This window comes from Ascidiella aspersa, chromosome 5 (genome assembly GCF_963924565.1).
Source record: "Ascidiella aspersa chromosome 5, kaAscAspe10.2, whole genome shotgun sequence".
NCBI lineage: Eukaryota > Metazoa > Chordata > Ascidiacea > Phlebobranchia > Ascidiidae > Ascidiella > Ascidiella aspersa.
Genome location: NC_139451.1, coordinates 15,123,776 through 15,146,687, shown reverse-complemented (window position 1 = coordinate 15,146,687; position 22,912 = coordinate 15,123,776). Strand labels below are relative to the sequence as shown.

Here is a 22,912-nt window from a genome sequence, read left to right as displayed (position 1 = left end):
GGACTGCCGGAAACTTTGCAGTCAATTTCCGGACCTGTTTAAAGAAGAGTTAGGTTTTGTCTAAAGGACTTTGAATTAGATGTACAATTCAAATCCGTGACGAAGACTTGTGTTTTTTTAAGCTCGCTCAGTTCCGTTTGCTCTTCAGCAAGACGTGGGACAAGCATATATAATGTTGGCATCACTAAAGGTATCTGGACTCCAGCGAAGTTCAACGACTACGCCTGTGGTGACTATTCGGTGACGGTAAAACCCGCCACCCTTTGCCGCTTTCAGAAGATTTGTTACGCAAGTTGCAAGGTGGATATGCATTCATGAAAATCGACTTGGCTGATGCGCACAATCAGATACGTCTCGGACCAGAAAGCTGAAAAAGGTTGGCTCTTAGCACACATCGTGGAGTTCTTCTGCAAAATATTTTACCTTTCGGTATACACTCCGCTTCAGGATATTTTCAGGAAATAATGGATGACCTTATCTTTTAGTCGTGTGCAGAGGAACATCTTCGTCAAGTTTTCCAACGGTTGCATGACAAAGGACTTCGCTGCCGATTGGAGAAATGTCGCAACCCAAAGAGTAGTGGAATACTTAAACGTAAGCCGTAGTCGTTGGTCAAAAAGCAGCTTCGAAGGGCTAGATCTCAGTTATTAACACACATATGTGTGAATGTTTCATAGAATATAATCTAGGTAACCTTTTAACAATTTGTTTCTAGATTTTGTCTTTATGTTCACGAGAGTAGAAAAAACATTTTCGAACAAGTAAGTGGATGAAATAGCCACAACACCCACAATCTTATAAATGTACAAATATTTCGCCCAATGCCATTGAGTCCCTTGCATTAGAATTGCATTTTAGCTCCAAGAATCTCTTGTAAATTCTCGGGAAGAATTTCCTCGTCATACGCCATTCTGGGAGATGGGTGTCACTCAAGAAAAAAGCGTTCAAATTCTTGTGGCACTTCACTTCGGTCTTAAACTTGCCCTTCAGTTCAATTTGGATTTTCTCGAGGACATTTTATAATGTGCCGGTTACCATCTCGTGTCGTCTTTTACATGAACTGTAGTGTGCGTTGGTAGGCAAACTTTTTTCGTCACGGCCCACAGTACTCTTTTCGGGGCTGTTGAAGGGCACTCTACGTTAAACCATAGGATACTAATTACAAAGAAGGATCACTGGATAACGTCAAGCATGAGTAACACTGACACGATTTGTTAAAAAACGGGCTTCGGCGGCAATTACAGACAGTATTTCTGTCGTCTGTTAATCTCCGTATTATTTTGCGCGTTTTTGCGTATATTATTCAGCGTTTCAGGTAATGCACGAACTTTTCTAATTCTATCTAGGTTTATTGTGTCAGTTTAAAATATTTAACTTGTCAAGTATTGAACTGACAAGTGAGGTTATAGCCGAACTGCTTAATGTTCCCGAATAAGTGAAATTACAACAACTAATAAAGCCAACACCGGAAACAACCATCAGTTTTGTATCTCGTGTTTTTTCTAGAGAGATTCAGCTTTCCCCTCTTGGCTTTGAAGTGATAACAGATTGGTTGCAGTTATTTTAAGAAAAAATCAACCAGGGTTTTGTGTAATATCAAAATATCCGAAATACTGCTGTAACGCTGATAAGTTATTTTTGGAAGCTGCAAAGCAATCGTCAAAAACAAATACAATTTTACAATCCTATTCTATAAATTTCAATCTTTATTATTACAGTTTATTTACATATAGATAGATAGATAGATTTATAATTCTTTCGGAACAACGGTATATAGGCCTATATGCAAACAACAACAAAAAACGTCCGTAGACCCCAGGTGACGGCTAAGCATTTTTACAAGGAAAAAGAAAAAGTAAACGAAAAAAACAAAACACATTAGACACAATGGGATGGTTACCACCACTAGAGGCGTTGCGTGAGTCAGATGAACAGTCGCGAACGCCTATCTTATACAATCGTTATCAGTGGTTTTTAATTATGTTTTTTAACGCTTTGTTTTTGTAGAATCTTTCGTAAAGCTAATTATTCGTTTTGAGTTAACTTTAATTAATGTAAATAATTAGTTTTTACTTGTAATTTATTTAAATTCTCCTAACGAGAAGCACTTAAACATGGACTGTTGCAACTTGAAATTTTGTACTTAAAATACGGTAGAGGTTAAAACCATAAAGCATTTGCTACAACTTCAACTTGTGAATAAAATATAATTACAATATTTAAGGCTAGCTAGTTGCGAACAAAGCTGAAGCACGCATTTTCATAGGAAATATTGTAGTTTTCTGTAGTACATTATTGCTTTTTTTAGCTTTGCATTTTGCAAGTCATTTCATTCACACTTTTTCACAGTCATTTTTAATTTAAAATGTATCTTCTTTATAGTAATCTAAACGGCATTCTACATTTTCCTGAAAATTATTCTTGTACTTAATTTAAAAACCTAACATTAAGTAACACATTTTAATAACACCTTTCAAGATATCTCACATCTTGGTAAAATACCACTCACCCACATCTTTTTAAACAACTAATTATTTGTAATGTTGCATTATTTTGCAAAAGGTGTACTTTGATAAATGTTATCTTAATATTACTCTGGATTTATTTTCTTACATGTGGTTTTAAAAAAGTAATTAGGCAGAGCCTAGAGTAGACAATATCATGCAAGCTTGTGCCTTTGACTGAACGTTAGCTACCAGACTTAAATCTTCCATCTTGACAAAGAAACCTATGTTTTGTGGAACCACAGTTCCCAATGTTACAAACAAGTAGAAACTAATACAGTGAATCTTCATATCTTTGGCAAATAATAGCCACAGCTCCAAAATATTATTTTACTGATTGTTTTTGCTTATTTCAGGTTTGCAAAGCAACAATTTCATTCACAGCATTTATTAAATCAACTGTATAATTTCATTTTGTATCATACAAAAATAAGTGCCTATTATGAAGTTTAATAAAACAAGCACAACTGTTGACTTATTCAATTCAATTTTATTATTTTGGCACTTAACGTTGATACCACAACAAAAGCAATAAGATTAATATGCAAGGAGTTTATTCAGGAGTTAATATTCTATTAGGTGTGATCTTATCATACGACATCATGATTAAAAGTGTTTTTTTTTCAATGCAGACATGTTTAAAACTTTTCTCGTTGAAATTCCTTTTTCAGATCTCTCTGTTGATAAATATTTTTTATAAGAAAATGATTATATGTTACAAATACAACAGTATAGCAACTGAACAAGTGTTATTCCACCATTTTGCATTATAGATTATAAACTAAATCAAGCACAGATAAAAATTCCAACAACTTAATAAAAAGTGCATAATTATAACCAGGTAATTAATTTTATTTCGTCAGCGAGAAAAACAAAATAATAAACTTTTACCTGATATTGAATCACTTAGAAAGCAGCGTTTACTTGACTTTTATTGCAATCATATGTTGCTTGGTAATCCAGAGAGAAAATTCTAGAAGATTGCATAAAATTCTTACTAACTTAAGAAAATTAGAAACAACATTAATAGTAAAAGTTTATGAATATAAAATGCATGTTAGTTCAATGCAGTACAGAGCACTACTAACTTAGCTAAAGCTGCCCAAAAAACTGGCAAAGCCACAGTCACCTTTGAAACCAAATTTTTCGTGAGTGTTGTTTTGAATTTGTCAAGCTAAAATCTTAAACTAACTTAAATAACAATCCAGTCTTCGAATCGGGGATTTCAATACTGCGCAAATTACAAACATTTTTTGCCAGGCCGGTTTGATGACTTGAAATAGCAATATATATTCCCATACTTGCCTTGGCGATAAAAATAAAAAAAGCTGTGATAGTAACTACAGGGGTAAACTTAACAGTTAAACTGGTCAAAATGCCCCAAACGGCCTTACTGACTGAAATATCGAACAAATAGTGCCACACTCCGCACCGGCGCCATTGTAAAAATTTACGACTTCATCTGAGTCGATCCGCGCGACCCCTAGTGGTGGAAACCATCCCATTAGAGTTACATTTGGAAACTTAATTAACAGTTTACTTCTAAGCCGGCGCCCCCATTGTAAATAAATGCAATGATTTATAATAACCATTGATGCAGAACTGATTGCACGCAGTATTTTTTATCTAAAATTTCACCCGCTTCGTCAACAGTCACCGAAGCACATCGGTGAACTTACGAAAAAAAGCCCGTTTTGACTTCGGTGAAATTATAATTTTGTATCCCAGGATATAATCTCGCCCGATCGATTAGGTAAGTGTAAATCAGCGACGCATATCACAAAAAGTGATAAATGCTAGGGTTGTGCACAGGGTTGCCAGATGGCCTAATATTCGGATAAAAACCGATAAGTTGTCCTAATTTTACCAGCTGTGTTCGACGGTTTGTTAACATTAGAACAGTAAGTTTTCTCTCCTAAGTTGGCCGAATTTATTTGGAACATTAAATGAAGTAAAACCACGGGCTCATGAGGCCTCCAAACTTTGTTTATATACCAATTTTAAGAACGTAAATCCAAAGATTATTCGCGCTTCGCGCGATTTTGATGCGTAATTCATCAGTAATTCTAAAATTTTTATTTTTTTTGATAAATTAAAAAATATTAGCATTGTCTTAAAAATATTTTGGTTGCAAGAAAGGCATATATATGTAAGAATAAGTATAATAATGATACTTAGGCAACTTGACCCACCCAAACGCTAACTCTCACCCTAACCCAAATAATGTTAGCAATATAACTTCCGGATGGAATGTAGTAGGATTCTGGACCAGTGCCCAATTTTTTTGCAACACTGAAAAAAGTTGTAAAATTGAAATTACAAGAAAGAAACAATTATTCGAGAATAAATTTATGGTGCTGGTCTAGAATCCTACCTCTACTTTACCCACTAACTCAAATATTGTGCGTTGATTTGGCAGGTTTCTAGACCAGTGCCAATTTGACAACTATATTTGACCCACCCAAATGCTAACTTTTACTCCTAGCCCAATTAATGTATAGAAATGCAAATCCCTGACGAAAATGTGGTAGAATTCTAGAGAAGCACCAAAAATAAGATTTTAAATTATAACCACTCTTCTATTGTGAATCATGCAATTATTATTCAAGCTTAATTTAAGGCCCAGTTTTTTTTTGTTAACCTACGCGGGCTTGGGAGTTTAATATTCTTTATTATGATTTGTTTCAAGATTGTATACCAATATATATAAATAATCCCTTTTGAAAATTGTGACACAGTCATGATTACATGGTTTAAGTTTTTAAAACATGTCTTTTGAACCAAGGCTGCCACTCGTAGGGATATTACCCTACGGTAGGGTATTTTCGCCTAAAGTAGGGTATTTTGGTAAAAAGAAAATTATGGGGATCAGACACTTACAATGAAGTTATTTACCAAGTAGGCCTACTATTAAAGTATACAACTTGTTATTTGTTTTAAATTTAAGATTTTCCCATTTTTTAGGACGACTTATTTAAAATTGCATCATACAGGTTAATAATGTTATGCGTTTTTACCCTTTTTAAATAGCAACGGTGACGCCCGTCTGAATTCCTACCACAAGGCATATTATTTGGGTTAGGGTGCGCGGGTTAGCGTTTGGGTTCGGTTAGGTTAAGCAATATTATTGAACTTGAAATTTAACACATCCATCCACAACCAAACACTAAGCGCCATAACAACAATTAGAGAATATAATCCAGCCCAACTGGAACCCCGTTTCAACTTGGCGTGCTGAGATTGTTTATGGGCTTCATGTTTTTTTGTATAAATTTACTCCTATCTAAATGTCGTAGCAAATTTTCGTCATTCCGCATCATTTTTACTGGTTTTGTCTATTTCCTATTTGTTGAAACAGGCTATTTGCCCGGCTCACCTGTTTACCGAACTTCGCACTACTGTAACCGGATCTGCAAAATTGCCTCACGATTTATTGCTAAAGTTGTTTACAGTAGTGCAAATTTTAACTTCGTTTATGACGTACTGTAAACGGCTTTAGCAATGAATTGTATGTAATTTTGCAGATCCAGTTACAGTACGGTAGTGCGAATTTTTAAGTTCAATAAACGTATGGGAAAACTTCGGGCTACCACAACGAGATAATATTGTGCAGAAGAAGGCACTAGCCCAGGGGTGGGCAAATATATTCAACGTAAGGGAGTCATTTGAAGAAAATACAAGTACCAGAAAGCCTCAAAATTATTTCAATCCAAAATGGTAAATAATGCAAGGTTAGCAGCATATAATAACAGAATTGTAATATAACAAAACAAAACGGTAATAATCAACAATCACGGTAATAGCAAAATAATAAAACGCACAATATTTATTTAAATCAGTCTTTTGATTAACTAACTCTTCGGACTATATGTTTAGTGTTACGTCATAAACTAAATTCTGGACTAAATAAAGAAAAGAAAAAGAGAGAAAAGTTTATAAACGGTAGCCTACTCTCTGTAACCTTTAAAATGTGTTGGAATTTTATGATTCAACTAGAAGAGGCACGAAAAACATGCCGGAAAGCGTCAGTTTGCCCACCCCTGCACTAGCCGTTTACCGAACTTTAAATTTCGAACTTTGGGGACCCGCTCATTTTTCTAAAAATAGAAAATTAAAAAAATTTGAAGTACGGCAACAGGTTGCCAGGCTAATTGCCTCTTCCTATTTTGTTTTTTAGCCTACTTACGTCAATAGAGTCCCTAGATCAACCCGCCATAGCGTAGGGAAAATTGAAATAGAGTGGCACCCCTGCTTTGAACTCTTTGTGCGTCAACCCTTAATTGCACACCTTGACACCATAAAGTTTGTTTCTGTACAATTAGGAGGTTTCTTGTTAATTATATATCCAAATATAGGAAACAAAACCCAAGACTAAAAATATTGAATGTAAATGCCCGTTTACACTCCAGCTGCACTGAGCAAAGCGTAACTTGCATTTAAATTCTATATGGCAAACGTTTCACGCTTTGCTAAACTCAAGCCTCGTGCCGCTGGGAAAAAATACGCTTTGGAGAGATTTTCACGCTTTGCTAAAATTATTCCCAGTGCAGCTATAGAAAACCATTACATTTTTGAGCGACTTTTTATGCCCAGTGCAGCTGTAGTGTAAATGGGCCTCAAGAGAGTGTCATCCATACACACCTGTGACTGTCGGTCTCCATTTCATGACACTTTTTGCTGAGACTTGGTGTGTGCAGAGCCAAACTTTTAGGTGTGCAACCATGGTTTTATGTACAATTCAAAATCTACAATAACTCACTTTTAAAAAAAAATAAGGTTTTCAAATTACTGATTCATATTTACACACAATTCCAAATATTTGAATGTTGAACCTGGCATACCCCGCAACTTTAATGCAGGACAATATTCTATTGTAAAGATGCGTAAATAGTAGCCTAGTATGTAAAATGCATCACTGCTTGTAATTGACTCTCACATGCGTTATAACTTACCAACATTTAAATGCAATTAGCTATAAATTATGCTAAAACTGTTATATGGTCGCTGGATAGTTCGGGAACCTGGGAAACTATTTTGCTTGAAGTAATGGTGGCATTATTGAGTATATAAAATATCCTGTATCAGTAGTAGAATGTTATATGTAGAACTATGTTGAAAATATATTAAAAAAACTTTCACAATGATACCTTCTGCATGCGCTTTGATTTAAGTATTATAATGATATATGAAGAATCAAACATCCCTACCGATATCCAATGTTTGAAATCTGGGTTCTTAAGATTTTAGCGAAGACTTGTATTTTATTATCTACAACCACATGTGTTTTCAATGTATTGTGCTGTAACATTACAATACAAAGCCATACAACCACTCTAAAAACAAACCTATTCTTTATTACTAGGGCGGTTATTTTTTTTAAATGTTAAATTTTAACCTTAAAAATTAAAATTTTGACAAATTTTAACCAAAAAATATTTTTATTTCACAAAATTTTGATCTATATCAATACATTGATTTGAACAACATATTGTTGTTTGAAGAACTGCATTAGTATCTTGGTGACGACAACCACTTGTTTTAGATGTTTTACTGACTATACCGGTGGACAACAAATCAGTTATTTTTCGATTTTATGCGAAACTCATGCAAATGATTAGTTGATATTTTTGTCATTTTGATAAAGATGAACAACTATAAAAATCTCAAAGAAAAACAAGTCGCTTGTTTATTAAAAAAATGTTGTGTGAACAGTTGAAATAAAAGGTAAAAATATTTGCAAAAAATTAACACAGACCTATTTATTGAAATAGGACATGGGATAATTGCACATATCAAGCGAAAAAACGGCAAATACTGTTCAATATAATTGTCCAAATTAGAGATAAATAACTATAAAATGCAAAACCAAGTTCAGGCTGCATTTTTTATGAACTTGTTTCAGTTTTTTTATTTTTTTGCAAATTCCTTGCCAATATTCTATACTGCTAATAAGATAACCATATGTTATGATTTGATTCCAACCACTGTCAATAACCCCACCCATGCCCCCATTCTAATCGTGCTTCTAACCTTAGCATTAGCAATTCTAGCTGCAAGGCTTTCCTAACATTGCTCACCCTATCTTTGAGTGTGATCTCACCATGGACCATGGCGTTTCTCAAAATTTTAGTTTTTAAACCACTGATATCTAGGGCTAATATTTTTTGACGAAAAAATGAGAAATTTTAATGTAAAAAATTGAAATTTTGGCTTGAAAATTTTGACCTATTAGAAATACATATTGATTTAAACAACACATTGTGGTTTGAAGTACTGCAAAATTGTTTCGGCGTCGTCAATCACATGTTTTTGATGTTTATTTACTACCGGTTAAAGACAAATTTGTTATTTTTCGGATTTATCAAAACTAGTTAAAAAATGCTTATAGTTGATATTTTTATCATTTAAAAAAGAAAAAACAACTGCCAAAGAAAAACAAACCGCTGTTGTTTTTAGAAAAATGTTGTGTAAACAGTTAAAATACAAGGTAAAATAATTGCAGAAAATTACCTAGCATATTATCGAAATAGTAAACGGGATAACTGCAAATCATGAGGGAAAAATTTCAAACCTTATGCGATAAACTAGATCTGGGTGGTTAATTCTGCCGGCTCGCATATTCCGTAATATTGCTCTAATCAGATATATATAATACAGTCAAAATGTCATTAAATATAATTCAGAACTGATTTTTTAGGATAAAATCTTTACTTAAAATAATTTTAATCTAGCATGTAAATTTTGACAAAATTTTTACTTTTTTTGACAAGTCAAAGTATAATCGCCCTCTTGATAACCAATTTAACTTAACATTTTTTAGCCCATAAATCCATGTGAAAAACCTTGATGAAAATCTCCATTTATGTTGTAAATAGTAACTTGGAAGATATTATGTCGAAGTTTGTTTGTTTTTAAAAACTACTTACTTGTCATAAATAAACAACTCTCCTGCATTATATATATTTTTCCACTAATCATTGATGAATAGCCGCCAGCCCATGTCATTATACATTTATTATACAGTAAACAAAATTGTAAGTATATGCTCCACTGCTCCAGATCAATCTTATTTGTCACCATTAAGTGGATTAGTATAAGGTATGGCGTATAGCAATCAAAAAGCTCTTACTTTTGACTACTTCTGAATATAGCACTTCAACTTCTTAGGTAGTTGCACTATGCAACTTGTTTTTTTTTAAAGCTTTGATTTTATACAGGACATAGTATATATGCATTTTATTTTAAACTTAAAACCCAGCCAGCATTTAGTTTAGTTTAGTAAGCCTGTTTTAAGCTGGTTGTCAATATGATAAATAAAACTTCAGTTTTATGATATTTATAAGTGAAGAAAGGTGGTTTAGTTAAACTCCTATAAATTTTTTTTTTATTATTGGAGACTATTCCTGTGTAATTTTTGTAATTCACATTATATGTAAAAAAATATTATTACATTTCAGAGAAAACAATATGTATTAACCTGTTGATAGTATTATATACATGACTTTGTTTTGGAACAAAATCAGATCAGACCAACAAAAAGTTTTTTGAGCATTTTATTTATCCTAACAAGTAATATTTTGATATTAAAACTGCTTGACTTTTAGTAAAGTTAATTTTTTCCCCATATATTTGTTTTGCATGGTGGGGTCTAAAATTTACTGATTTATAAACAAAAACTTTAAATACTATTTGCACAACATGTTTTTTTTAAACAATATGCCAGTTCAAGGTAGATTATAATAGAGTAGTGTTTTTTAAACATTTTTTTGCATCAACCCGAATAATAAATGTAAATACAACAGCAAAGTTTTGGCGAACGAATTATCTTTACTGAAATTGAACAAAACATAAGACAAATAGCATAAATGAAGTTGAATTCCACCAATGTGGGCCGTGTGTTGTATTTTCTCCAAAGTATTCTCAAATTTTAAAGAAACCTTGCTTTGTGCTATTTGCAATTTTAGTCTAACTTGTGAAGGCAACCAAACCAAATCAAATTGTGACCCAATTCAGGCACGATACATAGGTTGAGAAACACTAATATGGAGCGAATGACTCTTACATTTCTATTTTCTTGGTCACCTATGCATTAATTAATATAGTTTAAATTTAATAGTCAGAAAACTACAACTTTGGGCGCTCGTCTAGAATCCTACCATAACGAACATTATTTGGGTTAGGGTGTCGGTTAGCGTTTGGGTTTGGGTGAGTCCAGTAATAGTGTTAAACAATATTACTTGACCTACCCACACCCAAACACTAACCGACACCCTAACCCACATATTATGCATTGCTTAATATTTATTTCAACGTTGTGGTAGGATTCTAGACCAGCGCCCAACTTTGTTTTATAGAAAAGTGTCAACTGTTTCAAAGATCTACAAATGTGGCAATTTGCTTGCTTAATGCTTTGATGATCATTACAGTCGCAATATCAGCAACTTTTATCAGCTTCATCAATCATTCATGAAAACTTACTCTGGGAAAGGACATAAAAACTTTTTTTACAGAATGTCACGCATGAACTCCCTTACAGGTGAAATTTAAGCCATACCCCCGACCTATTTTAAATATTAAAAAAATGCAGAAATTATCTCTTTTGGAAATCTTTTTATTATATATTTTTATTTGGTCAATGGCTAGTGCCAGTGGGAAATGGTGTCTGATTATATTGGCTTGAGGCAATACCATATAGCAATTGGTATATTTGTAGGTTGGTCGATGCTAATGCATTTCAAAATTAATATAGAAATAGTTTTTCTATTTTAAAAGGTCATTTCTTTTAAAACAGTATAGGTTAATAATAGAAAATTGCCTTTGAACATTTGATAATTTGTTTGTTTAGCAAAATAATGACGTCTTTTGGTATCCGTTCAGATCGAGATCTTTTTTTCAAAATTAGGTACTGGTATTGGGATAAAAAGTATCCCGTGATACACCCCTAGACGTGGAAATTAAAGCATTTTGTAAAAGTTATGCCAAATTACTTAATTTTTTTTTTTTTTTCGAATTGAAAAACATATTGAATAGAATTTTTTGTGTTTTGAAAAAATTGTGTGGCCAGGTGGCTTGTTCCGCTCTAAATAAAACGTAGAGCGGTGGTTCTTAACCACAGGGTTTGACGTAGAAGTATGTAGCCTTGATTTTAGCACATTTGCACACGAGTTCAGTTGGCTTCAGCACGATCCCTGTTTTTTGACGTCGCATAAAAATATAATTTTATAGGTGTTTTTTTTAATAAATGTAATTTATTTTGTTCTGTGACCCTCAACAAACGAAAAAAACACTTCAAACTCGTATCTTATCGCATTCTTAACCCTTATTTACCTTAACCCTACTTGACGACAAATAGTTCAGCGACCAAAATACACTGCTAATCGTCCCGTTCCCTGTCCCAGCTAGTTTAGTTGTTACAGCTGCGATTTAAAATATATTCTGATCGGATTATGTCGCACTCGATATTATTAGGTGTAGAATTTATTGAACAGAAGTTACTAGTCTGATGTATTTTTCATAATGTCACACTGATTTTTGTGCGATGTGTTTATTTTATTACGTTGTATACGTTATTCTGTCGCTTTCACACAATTTTTTCTTTTTAACATATTTTTGTTTTGTTTTAGTAGTACTGTGTTCTCAATGTTATCTAGTTAAATATCGAAACGAAACATACGCAGTTTCACGTGTTACGGTCTAAAAAAGATCTATACCTGTTACATATTTGTTTGCCAAAAGTGTTCACATAATCCGCTTAATACCTACCACATATTTCTATCTCCAGAGATTTAGATTTCAAGGTCGACTCATTTATTTCATAAGCGAGGTATACCTATCGAGGTCGACTTATTTATTTCACGATCGAGGTAGGCTTTACCTATCGAGATTGAATATTATTTCACGATTGAGATTTAGATTTTAAGATCGACTCAATTATTTCACGATCGAGATCTACTCGTTTATTTCACGATCGAGGTAGGTAGGCTTTACCTAACGAGATTGAATATTATTTCACGATCGAGGTTTAGATTTTAAGGTCGACTTATTTATTTCACGTCGAGGTAGGCTTTACCTATCGAGATTGAATATTATTTCACGATTGAGATTTAGATTTCAAGGTCGACTCATTTATTTCATAAGCGAGGTATACCTATCGAGGTCGACTTATTTATTTCACGATCGGGGTAGGCTTTACCTATCGAGATTGAATATTATTTCACGATTGAGATTTAGATTTCAAGGCCGACTGATTTATTTCATAAGCGAGGTATATCTATCAAGATCGACTTATTTACCTATCGAGATTGAATATTGTTTCACAATCGAGATTTAGGTTTCAAGGACGACCTATTTATTTCACGATCGAGGTTTAGATTTCAAGGCCAACTGATTTATTTCATAAGCGAGGTATACCTACCGAGATCGACTTATTTACCTATCGAGATTGAATATTGTTTCACGATCGAGATTTAGATTTCAAGGTCGACTCATTTATTTCACAATCGAGATTACGATTTCAAGGTCGACTCATTTATTTCATAATCGAGATATACCTACATCGAGGTCGACAAATTTATTTCACGATCTAGGTAGGCTTTACCTATCGAGATTGAATATTATTTCACGATGGAGATATACCTATCGAGATCGACCTATATTTATTTCACGATCGAGATTCATATTTCAAGGTCGATCGACTCATTTATTTCATAAGCGAGGTATACCTATCGAGGTCGACTTATGTATTTCACGATTGAGATTTAGATTTTAAGATCGAATCATTTATTTCACGATCGAGTTATACCTATCACGATTGACTCATTTATTTAATGATCGAGATATATGTGAAGCTTTATAGTTGTCTTGCGTGAATTTCCCGAAAAGCAGGGAATCAAAGCTCTTGACTTTTCTGGTTGAAAGTTTATTTCTGAATGCAATATCAGTCCAAAGCAATTTTAAAGATCCTGTTCGACCAAACTGTGTTAAAAACTGTTTAATAAAAGTTTCTGTACGAGTTTCAATAAATATCTTCTTTATTTTGTTTTAACAGGCGAACTTATCACAAAACATTATCGCAAATTAGCTATATCCTCGGTTTGAGACGGACAAAATTGCCAAGTTTCTCTTTAGGATACAGTTACTTATCTTTTTATAAGTTAAAATCACGCTAATGTGAATTTCGTGCTCAGCAAGCTAGCATCGAGTTGAACTTCAAGGGACTTAAATAAAATTAGGTTACAAAAAGTGGATTAAGCAATGGACCTACCTCGTAAAATCTAAAAAATTCTCAAATTTATCATAGCCTACGTTTAAACGCTAAAACTAAGTAATTCGTGTTTTGCCTTTTCCTCATAAAAAACGGCGGTGTAGCACGTAGTAAGTTCGTTGAAAGGTCAATTGGTTGTTTAGTTATAATCTTTAAACATAAAAACGTGGTTAAACAGGTTTTGCTGTTAAAACATGTTCAAGGATTCCGCAAGGTGGCACCAGAAGTCATCCATTTTTACGATTTTACTCTTAGCAATGTAGCATTAATAGCTGGATCACTGGTTTTCCACGCCACAAACATTACATACTACCAAAAGTAGAGGTTGGACTCTCAAATGCGGTTAATACTTTACATTAGGAAGAAATATGTAAAAACCAAAGACAAAAAAAATACTACTAGAACAGTCAGTCTTTCATTGACAAAAGTACAAAAGTGTTGTATTCGTAGAAGGTCATGGGCTCATGGGCATAGAAGTAATGTAGTATGAAAGATCGAAAAACACACACGGTTATATAGGACGCAGAATGCAATCATCATTCCAACGTAAACCAATAATTACTGCGCCTTAAGCACGCTATAGCGAAATAGCAACGCGGGCAACGTGTGCACAAGTCGTGCACATTCGTGTATGCTGTATGGCAGCAGATTTACAGAGTGCGACAACCAAATACAGGGTACTTAATTTGATACGATGTTATTACATACGGGAACACACAATAAGACCTAAAAAGCAACAATACCTAAAGAAAAATATATAAAGCCAAATACGCAGTAATATCCAGTACAGCATAATATCAAAATCGTCTGAATAAGACCTAAATCTGTCGGAATAAGGCCTAAATTGATCGGAAAAAGGCATAAATTCGTCCGAGCCGGGAGGGTATGGGAAGGTCTGGCATCGGCCGTTTTGGTGACTACGTTTGGACGCCCTAGTCTGACCGGCGTCGTCAAGGCGCCGGTGTTTTGGCACCGGATTTTTGGTCCTGTTCGGAATTATTGGTGGGTAATAGGTGGAGTTAGAACATGGGTTAGTGTTTAAGTTTTTAGGGTAGTTAGTGATGTACCGGGTTAGTTAAAGTGTTGTTTAGGCCTGAATATGACCTTTTAGGTCTTATTCCGAGAGATTTAGGACTTATTCCGATTTAGACAGTACTAATACCAAAAGGTATTAGTCTATTGCAGCTTTATTCCGAATTGTGTTTCATTCTGACGTTGGCCTTGTTTGGTCGTATGGCTGGAGTCCTTACATACCATACCAATAGAAACATCATAAAACGACTTTTTCGCACATAAATGACGTGAAAAATTGACAAAGTGTAGGCAAGAAGAATGTTGGGCAATGACCAATGACAGCATCAATTGTATACGTTGGCAATTGGCATATAAATAAATAAATATGAATAAAATATGAATTTACAGTGTGGCCTACAAGTTTCTAACCGTCTACAGCCCAATTTGATTCCTTACTACGCAGTAGGCTTACTCAAATTCAAGTATACTTGTTACCACTTACCAGGGTATAATTGAAAAACGACAATAGTAAGCAAGTATTCAAAACGATTAAAATAAATCCAGGTATCCAAAAGATTTTCCAGACAAAAATATAATCAAAAGAGCAAATTTGTGCCAATAATTTGTAGTGGTATTTATTTTCAGCATACAAAATCTGCCCTCATTACAAAATTGCTAACTTAGCAATCAAGTAAAAAGCAACAAAAATAAAATAGTATAAAAATTTCATACATATTAACATCTACACATAAGAGTATAAACTAATTCCGTAACAACAAAACAACCTAGAAGTTCGGCACAGTGATAAAAAACTACATCTTTTGAGCGTTGTCTAGTATTACAGGACACAATTACAAATACCTCAGATACAATATAAGCCTTTGGAGTAAGATTGAAATATTGTGGCATTTTATGGCATGTACCTTTAATTCATTACATAGTTGGTTTTTGCAGTAAGCCAGTGTATGAGACCCTTAATTCACATTCACTAAAGCCGTAGTCAAAGAAAAAATCTAGCTTCCATATCTAACAAATTCCAACAAAGTTGCGGTATATGGTAATCGGGTATGAAAATATAGTTTAATATTGCTCAGATAACTAAAGCTTTGGGGTATTCGACAACTTACTCATATACATTTTGGAGTGATATGCAAGTTGACAAGATGTAGTCATTTGACCACAAAGCAATCCTTACAGAAAGGAACCCTGACTATTTGATCTTTGATTTTGTTGACCAGACAAAGTCCATCTTGTTTAGAAAACTGGAAATGGTCCAAATTTTCAGAAATTAGTAATGATAGTTGTAGTTTTCTTTCTGTAAAATTAAAACCATTTTAAATAAAAGAAATAAAGTTCTTATCGATTAAGATAAAGGTAAAATGAAATAAATTTAGGAGAAACTAATTAAAATGTAAATAGCGTGTAAGTCAAATTTCAGACTCCTATTTCAACTAAATTTGGTGGATTTACAGCAATCCACTAATAGGGTTGTAATATAACTCCACCCACAGTATGTAGGTGAAAATCCCACGTTTACAATTTACAGTGTGGCCTACAAGTTTCTAACCGTCTACAGCCCAATTTGATTCCTTACTATGCAGTAGGCTTACTCAAATTCATAGTCTAACTGCAGACCAATAAGCAGAATGACATACCTTAAGTTTTTTAAAAACAATTTTACATACAAAATACCTGTTATTCTAGCTATGGACTTCTTTTGTCTTTCTCGAAATCTATGTTAAAGCAATGATACTATATAACCATGATGCCTTTTTCTTTTTCTCCCTCTCTCTTTCATTGTTTTTGACAACTCTCTCGTTTTTTTGTTTCTGCCGTTTCACGCTTCACTTAAGTTTGAAAAGAATCAACAACAAAACGACAATGGCCTTTGTTGACTGTAGTTCAGGTGGGAACATGGCTAATAATTTAATTTGAAAATTTGGAAGCATAAAATAACATTTACACAAAATTATTAAAAAGTTTTTTTACAAAATTATTTTTTTTAAAAAGTATAGGAATAAACTGTAGGGTATTTAATAAGGCATAAATAATATGGAAGTAGATGATACTTATTTTGGAGCGAACGTAGATCTAAAAGATATCTATCAAGCAATAGATGAAGTAATGATAGAAATAGAAACAATAGAAGAGTCCGTAAAGGAAACCATGTAGTTTGTGCTCGAGATCCTTTCGTAATTTTCGTGGCCTTGCAATCCATGAATGAAAAAAACATGGTGCTGTTGAGGCCAGGGCTGCGGAGTCGGACTCGGGACTCGGGTAAGACCACGTAAAACGCAGCCCCGGTTGAGGCAGTTTCAGCGGTTTATGAAACTTCTCTTAGCACAAAATAACTACAGTACTACTGGGAGGAAGCCTCGAAATCAGCAAGTAGCTATACAGGTGCCTCACTGCTACACACTCCACTAACGGATGATTTACGTGAATATGTTGAAAACGTCTTTTTTTTACTGATACAGAGTGGTTTATTTTGCACAACTGTCCAACGTGCGTTTAAAATATCAAGAAAGCAAAGTAAACGCAGATTAAAACAATTAAAGTTACTCACAAATGACACTGCCATTAAAACTACGCTTCAGAGATCGATTAAAATTAATAGTGTGCATTCTTTGGCCAAATTCACTTATGTTAGGATTCCTACTGTACCCCCCTGATTCACGAACCTGGCCAAAAAATGCCTCAAGTACATCTTGGGACAGTCGTTTTAAAATTACGTAATCGGCGCCAGCTGCCAATAGCGATCTTGTGACCGCTACCAGAGAACGAGCCGTTAAAATTATGCCCTGGTGAGTGGCCTTTGAAAGCAGCATCTTTTTCTGTTCCGCTGAAGTAAACGCCTCCCCATTTTTTTTTTTGTTGCGCCGAACCTCGACATTTTCTTGCCATTTATTAAAAAAGTTAACGAAGGGACCTTCCAGCCAAATAAGCCTTGCGTCATCAGATTGGTAAAAGGGTTCTTTTAATGGGTTATGCTGTCCTCGTGACGAATTACAAATGTCAAAAAAGTCGTTCATAATTTTCAAAAACCTGGCAAATATGGGAGAACCCTTAATTTTGACAGCATCAGAAACAGAATTTGATAAAATTTGCGAGGCAAACTTGACTTTCATTTTGTCAAAAGTATTAGGATAAATGTGTCTTATCGTTAACTTGTTTAATTTTGCTAGTGATTCAGGTCCTGTTGAGCTTGCGTCATGATAAAGATCGGATATTACGCTCCATGTCATGTCCTCACCGTTCCACAAATACTTTGTTCCGCAAGGTTTGCTGCTAATAAGGTTGTTGCGGGTCGTTTTTATCAAATGGGAAGGATCACTGATAAAGTAAAGTTCCCTAAACAAATAAAATTATTTGAATGGTGACAATAAAAAAATGTTTTTGAAAGCATGTAACAAAATTTCTTATTTAGCATTTATTATTGTTTTTTTGTTTATGCATTTTACAGTTTATTATTACTTTGTGGGATCAAGTGGGTGTGGAGCTTGGTTGGATATGTTTTCTTTGTTCGTTCCACTTAGTATTTGGAACATTTGGCGATTCCTTGAACATCCATCCCCTTTTTTCAAGTATAACCAAACTGTTTAATCTTGTCATAATTATATAATTTAGAAAAACAAATATTGATTTTTTTTATACATAAGTTCATTAAGGGTCCACTAAAATATTCGCAACCTACACTTATAAGTTACTTCACTTCTTTTTTTTGTAATTGAATACAACTCTATATACCTATCAGCGCGATGCACCACAGATTGGAAAGAAAATATAAACGACTAATGGCCTTCATTATAATTGAGACCAGGTCACCTCCACAAGTAACAGTTGTTGCAAAATGTCCCATCATAAAAGAAATTGATGAGTTTGTGACGCCTACAAAACAAAATTTAATTAGGAGAATGCAAACCAGTTAATCGAATATTTATAGGTTTATAACAGTAGGCCTGTTTCAATCTAATCATAAACAGGGGAAAAATTGTGGTGATACCTTTAACATAGATTCCTAAAGCATTAGTAGCCAATGTTTGTTTATCACCCTGTGAGGTTATCCTGTTCTCTGCCAAATCAACAAACCCAATAAACTTGTTGGTTGAAGACTGAAACACAAGTTCCTCTAAAACAAAAAAATACAATTAAGTATATTTGACACAGGCAATAAACAATAAAACAATATATATATACCTCTAACTTTCATTTCATCTAAAACGATCATAACTTGGTGACTATGGCAATCAATACACCCCTCTTTATATATAGATTTTAAAAGAATTTCATCAAAACCGATGTTAGGCCTTGATGCGTTTCTGTAATGCATTATTTTATGTATCGCAACAATTCTTTTGTAAGCTATGGTGTATAAAAATACCTGTAGCGCCTAAGAGTACGTTGTGAAGGAAGCAACAATAAGCCAGTTTCCTGCAACATCTTGTACGCTTTGGGGCCATTTGCATAGAGTTGTAAACAGTATCTGATACAATATAATTTTATTCAAAATTGGGAATTATAAGCCTATATTAGATGTATAAAGAAAAGTTATTTGAATACTAACTTGATTAAATCAGAATGGAAGCGGTGGCCCTTTCTTTCTCTCTTATTCAACTCTAACTGTTGAGACCAAAACATCTCATGGAACTTGTCTAAGTCTCCATTTTGTTGTGCTTAAAAATACAAAGCTATACAGTACTATATCTAACTGCTAAAAGAATGTTTTTTTTATTATACCTGACAGCAACAGTTTATATAGTAATCAGTGTGCCTATTATACAAACTACGCTTATCCAACAATATTCGATTAGATCAGATATTCGATGCAAAGTATTAATATCGGCATTTGTCAAACATTTAAGTGGTACGTAATAATATCAGTATGAACCACTGAAACATTTTATGAATAAATATAGTTGTACAGGAATTTTACTAAAGCAATAAACCTTCATGAAAACAGCTTTCAATGTCTTTTCCTTCATCTTCTGCTAAAACCATTATGCTGTCATGATTTTTTAAAAGATCATCAACTTGACATTTCAGCATAAGAATTCTAATAAATATATATATTTAACCACTTTTAATGTATAAGTGTAACTGGAGAAAACTACCTTTCATCTTTTTTTATTATTGTTTGCTTAATTCTTTCATCCAATGATCGATGCAGGCAAATTTTCTGCAATGGTTTTGATGAAACACTGTTGTGATAGCACTCTCGTTCTACCTCTCTTTTCAAAATATTGGTGGATAAAATTTGGCATTTTTCACATTGATTTGAAGATGTCCAAAAAATAGTACAATCTACAGACCTGGATGAGAAATAAATTGTGACTTTAGATTTATGCATTTTACAAACAAATTTCACAATAAATATATTGTATCACAAAATATATTGCTCTGCAAATAGCAATAATTATGCCATTAAAAATGATCTAAATCTTGTAAGGATAACTAACTAAATTGTTTTCTCTTCATAACTATAAGGGTCAATTTGCTAGTCAAGTTACACTTGTTTTTACCTTGTGGCATACTCAACTACTTTTGGGTACTCCTGTTTCTCAAAAGGTTTACTTCCTATGGTTAATATATGCTGGGCCATTCTGGTGTCCGTTCTTGTAAACTGCTGCTGAATTCCTCTACATTTAACTCATTAAAACTTCTTTTTTCTGTAGCTAGTTTGGCAATTTGTTGAACACCTGGCCATCCAAAATGATGAATCTCAACACTTAATCCTTCATTAACAAAAATAGAAAATTCTTCTTGATCATATTTGGAATCCTTTACTAAGTATAACTGTGTTTCTGACTGTGACTTGATTTTCCAACTGTTACATTTTTTAACAAACACTTTAGCTGCATTGGAAAATGATTGTAGTGACTTAAAGCGAAATCTTTCTGGTATATCTCGATCTTTAGGTGCTTTTCGCTCTGATAGCTTTACAATATATTTACTTGGCATATTCTTAGTTGGCATTGCCCCAGTTTGAAGAAACTTTCGTTTTTTTGCTGAAATGTATAAAACATAAAAACAATGATCTACAACTAATGTACAAATGCAAAAGCATTACAACATGTGTACAAATTTTAAAAAGTGATGATGCAAACAAGTAAACTAATACTCAAAGATAGACTGATATATCATTTTCCGATAATATTATTAGCTGACATTTCGCTCGTACTAGTATGTTGGTTTTACTAAATTTAGTTTAATATTGTATTTTATAAATACTACAGCATTTCTTTTAAACTTACAATATTTACAACTTTTGGAAAATAATACACTTACTTTGAACAAAATCCTTATCTGAAAAATGTTTTCCGCATATCTTAACGGAATCTTTTTTATAGAGCTGTTTTATGCCAATATCAGCTCTCAGGGAGAGTATAATACATTCCAGTTGTTCAGCCCATTCTCTTCTCTCTACTGAACAAAACCTTTTAGCAGGCACCGAGTATAGTGGGTCTGGCCGTTTACTTTCACATCCTGGTATGCAGCAATGGTTTGACATTGTACCATACTCAACTATAAGCTGTCAAAAATCTAAGAAAATCATTAGAAATTTTGTTGGTAGGCTTCATGCAATCAGATTGAAAGATGTGATGTAAAGAGTTACAGGGTGGGGCATTGTGAGTATTTTTATGACTTTGGGGGGCAGCAAGCCAATATAAGGGGCTTTCGTTAAATTTAATCTTATCCTGAATACTGGTTAAATGTAATGTCGCAGTAAAAACATCGCCTATATTTTAAACTATTTTTATAAAGGTATTAATGTATTAATAAGATCATCATGTCTTTTAATTAGAATAATATCAAGCTTCAGAGCTACTTTATACACAAACTCATCGCTTCTTAACCAGCGGCGCACTGATATGGCATGTACCGTTGCCAGGTGCGCCGCGGGCAAGTGGATACAATAGTCCTGTATAAAAACATATGCTTTTTTCAAGTATAAAACATATGTTTTTTTTAACAGTTTTTATTTTATCCTTTGACTTAGCCATTTACCCAACGGTTGTTTAAATATAAAGCAACTATATAACTTATAACATACAAACTTGCATGTATTTTAAAAAGAAAAAATGGTATAATAAAAATTAGGAAATCGCTTCGGTCACTAGTTGCACCACCAGGATTTTGTCGGTCTACAGAAGCGCCATTATGCAAAAAAGTTTGAAAAACACTGCACAAACTATGTTTTGATAAAGATTACACAACTTGTATTCTGATTGGTTGATGCATGGTAGTAGCCTAGACCAGGGCTCCGCAACCGGGGTCTGCTTTGAAACCATGACAGTGCCGCGCCGAAGGTTTTTTAAATACCTTTGTAAAATGATTGGCATTTTTGATCTGATTTTCATCCCGTCGGTTTGTAAAGTACATTTAATCTTTGCTGAGCCATAAAAAGAATAATGAAAAGTTCAACTCATAACAGTTAGGTTTTATTTTCCAAATGCTATCTGTTCGAAAGGACGAAGATTCTTGTCTTAATGCTTGTTTAAACAAAATCAGTTACGGACAAGAATGGCTTTTGATCTTGCTTAGACCATTATTTCCAGCAAGTATGGATAAATATCAAATATTTGAGGCAACATTTAGCCAAAGGTGCAAAGGGTTAAAAAAATTGGCACCGGCCTAGAATCCTACCACAACGTTGAAACAGTTATTAAAGCAACGCACAACAATTGGTTAAAAAAAATTAGCCCACAACATCAATAAAACCTCGGAAATTAACCAAAATGACTAAAATTAGACAAATCCGGCAACTCTGCCACATCTTTTGTCCATAACAACCAATAGAAATCATTCAACCTTAACCAAATCTATGTGGAGCGTGAAGCTGCAGAATGATCTGATTGGTCAACCGATAAGTGTCCGATCATGGTTATATAGTATCATTGGTTAAAGTGACATTTTTCATCAAAAGTCATAATTTCATTTCATCCAATGCCAACAAACACTTTAAAATTTCAAATACTATTATTTTTTCTAAAATTAAAATAAAACATAAATATTTTGTACCATGTACTAGATAAAATGCACACAAACAATTTAGAACAAAAAAGCAACACATCATTACAAAATATTCCATACCCATTACAAAAATATCAGCACATATCAACTAACCAACTTG

General features: G+C 33.6%; 1 protein-coding gene across 1 annotated transcript; it reads right to left on the bottom strand.

Annotated features, from left to right (window-relative positions):
* Positions 1-474: 474 nt before the first annotated feature.
* On the bottom strand, positions 475-21,289 carry LOC146145067 (uncharacterized). The gene is made up of 6 exons (XM_083390475.1): positions 21,067-21,289; positions 19,346-19,454; positions 19,163-19,264; positions 18,979-19,100; positions 18,785-18,910; positions 475-587 (listed from the first exon to the last, which is right to left on the bottom strand). The coding sequence occupies exons 1-6, from the start codon at positions 21,287-21,289 to the stop codon at positions 475-477; spliced, it is 795 nt and encodes a 264-aa protein (XP_083246601.1).
* Between the last annotated feature and the right edge of the window lie 1,623 nt (positions 21,290-22,912).

Excerpts from the sequence above, each read along its gene's own strand:
- LOC146145067 (XM_083390475.1), bottom strand. The coding sequence starts at position 21,289 with ATGTCAAACCATTGCTGCATACCAGGATGTGAAAGTAAACGGCCAGAC. Across the intron at positions 19,101-19,162 it reads CGTACTCTTAGGCGCTACAG|AAACGCATCAAGGCCTAACA; the intron begins GTATTTTTATAC and ends AATGCATTACAG. Across the intron at positions 18,911-18,978 it reads AGATGAAATGAAAGTTAGAG|AGGAACTTGTGTTTCAGTCT; the intron begins GTATATATATAT and ends TTTTTGTTTTAG.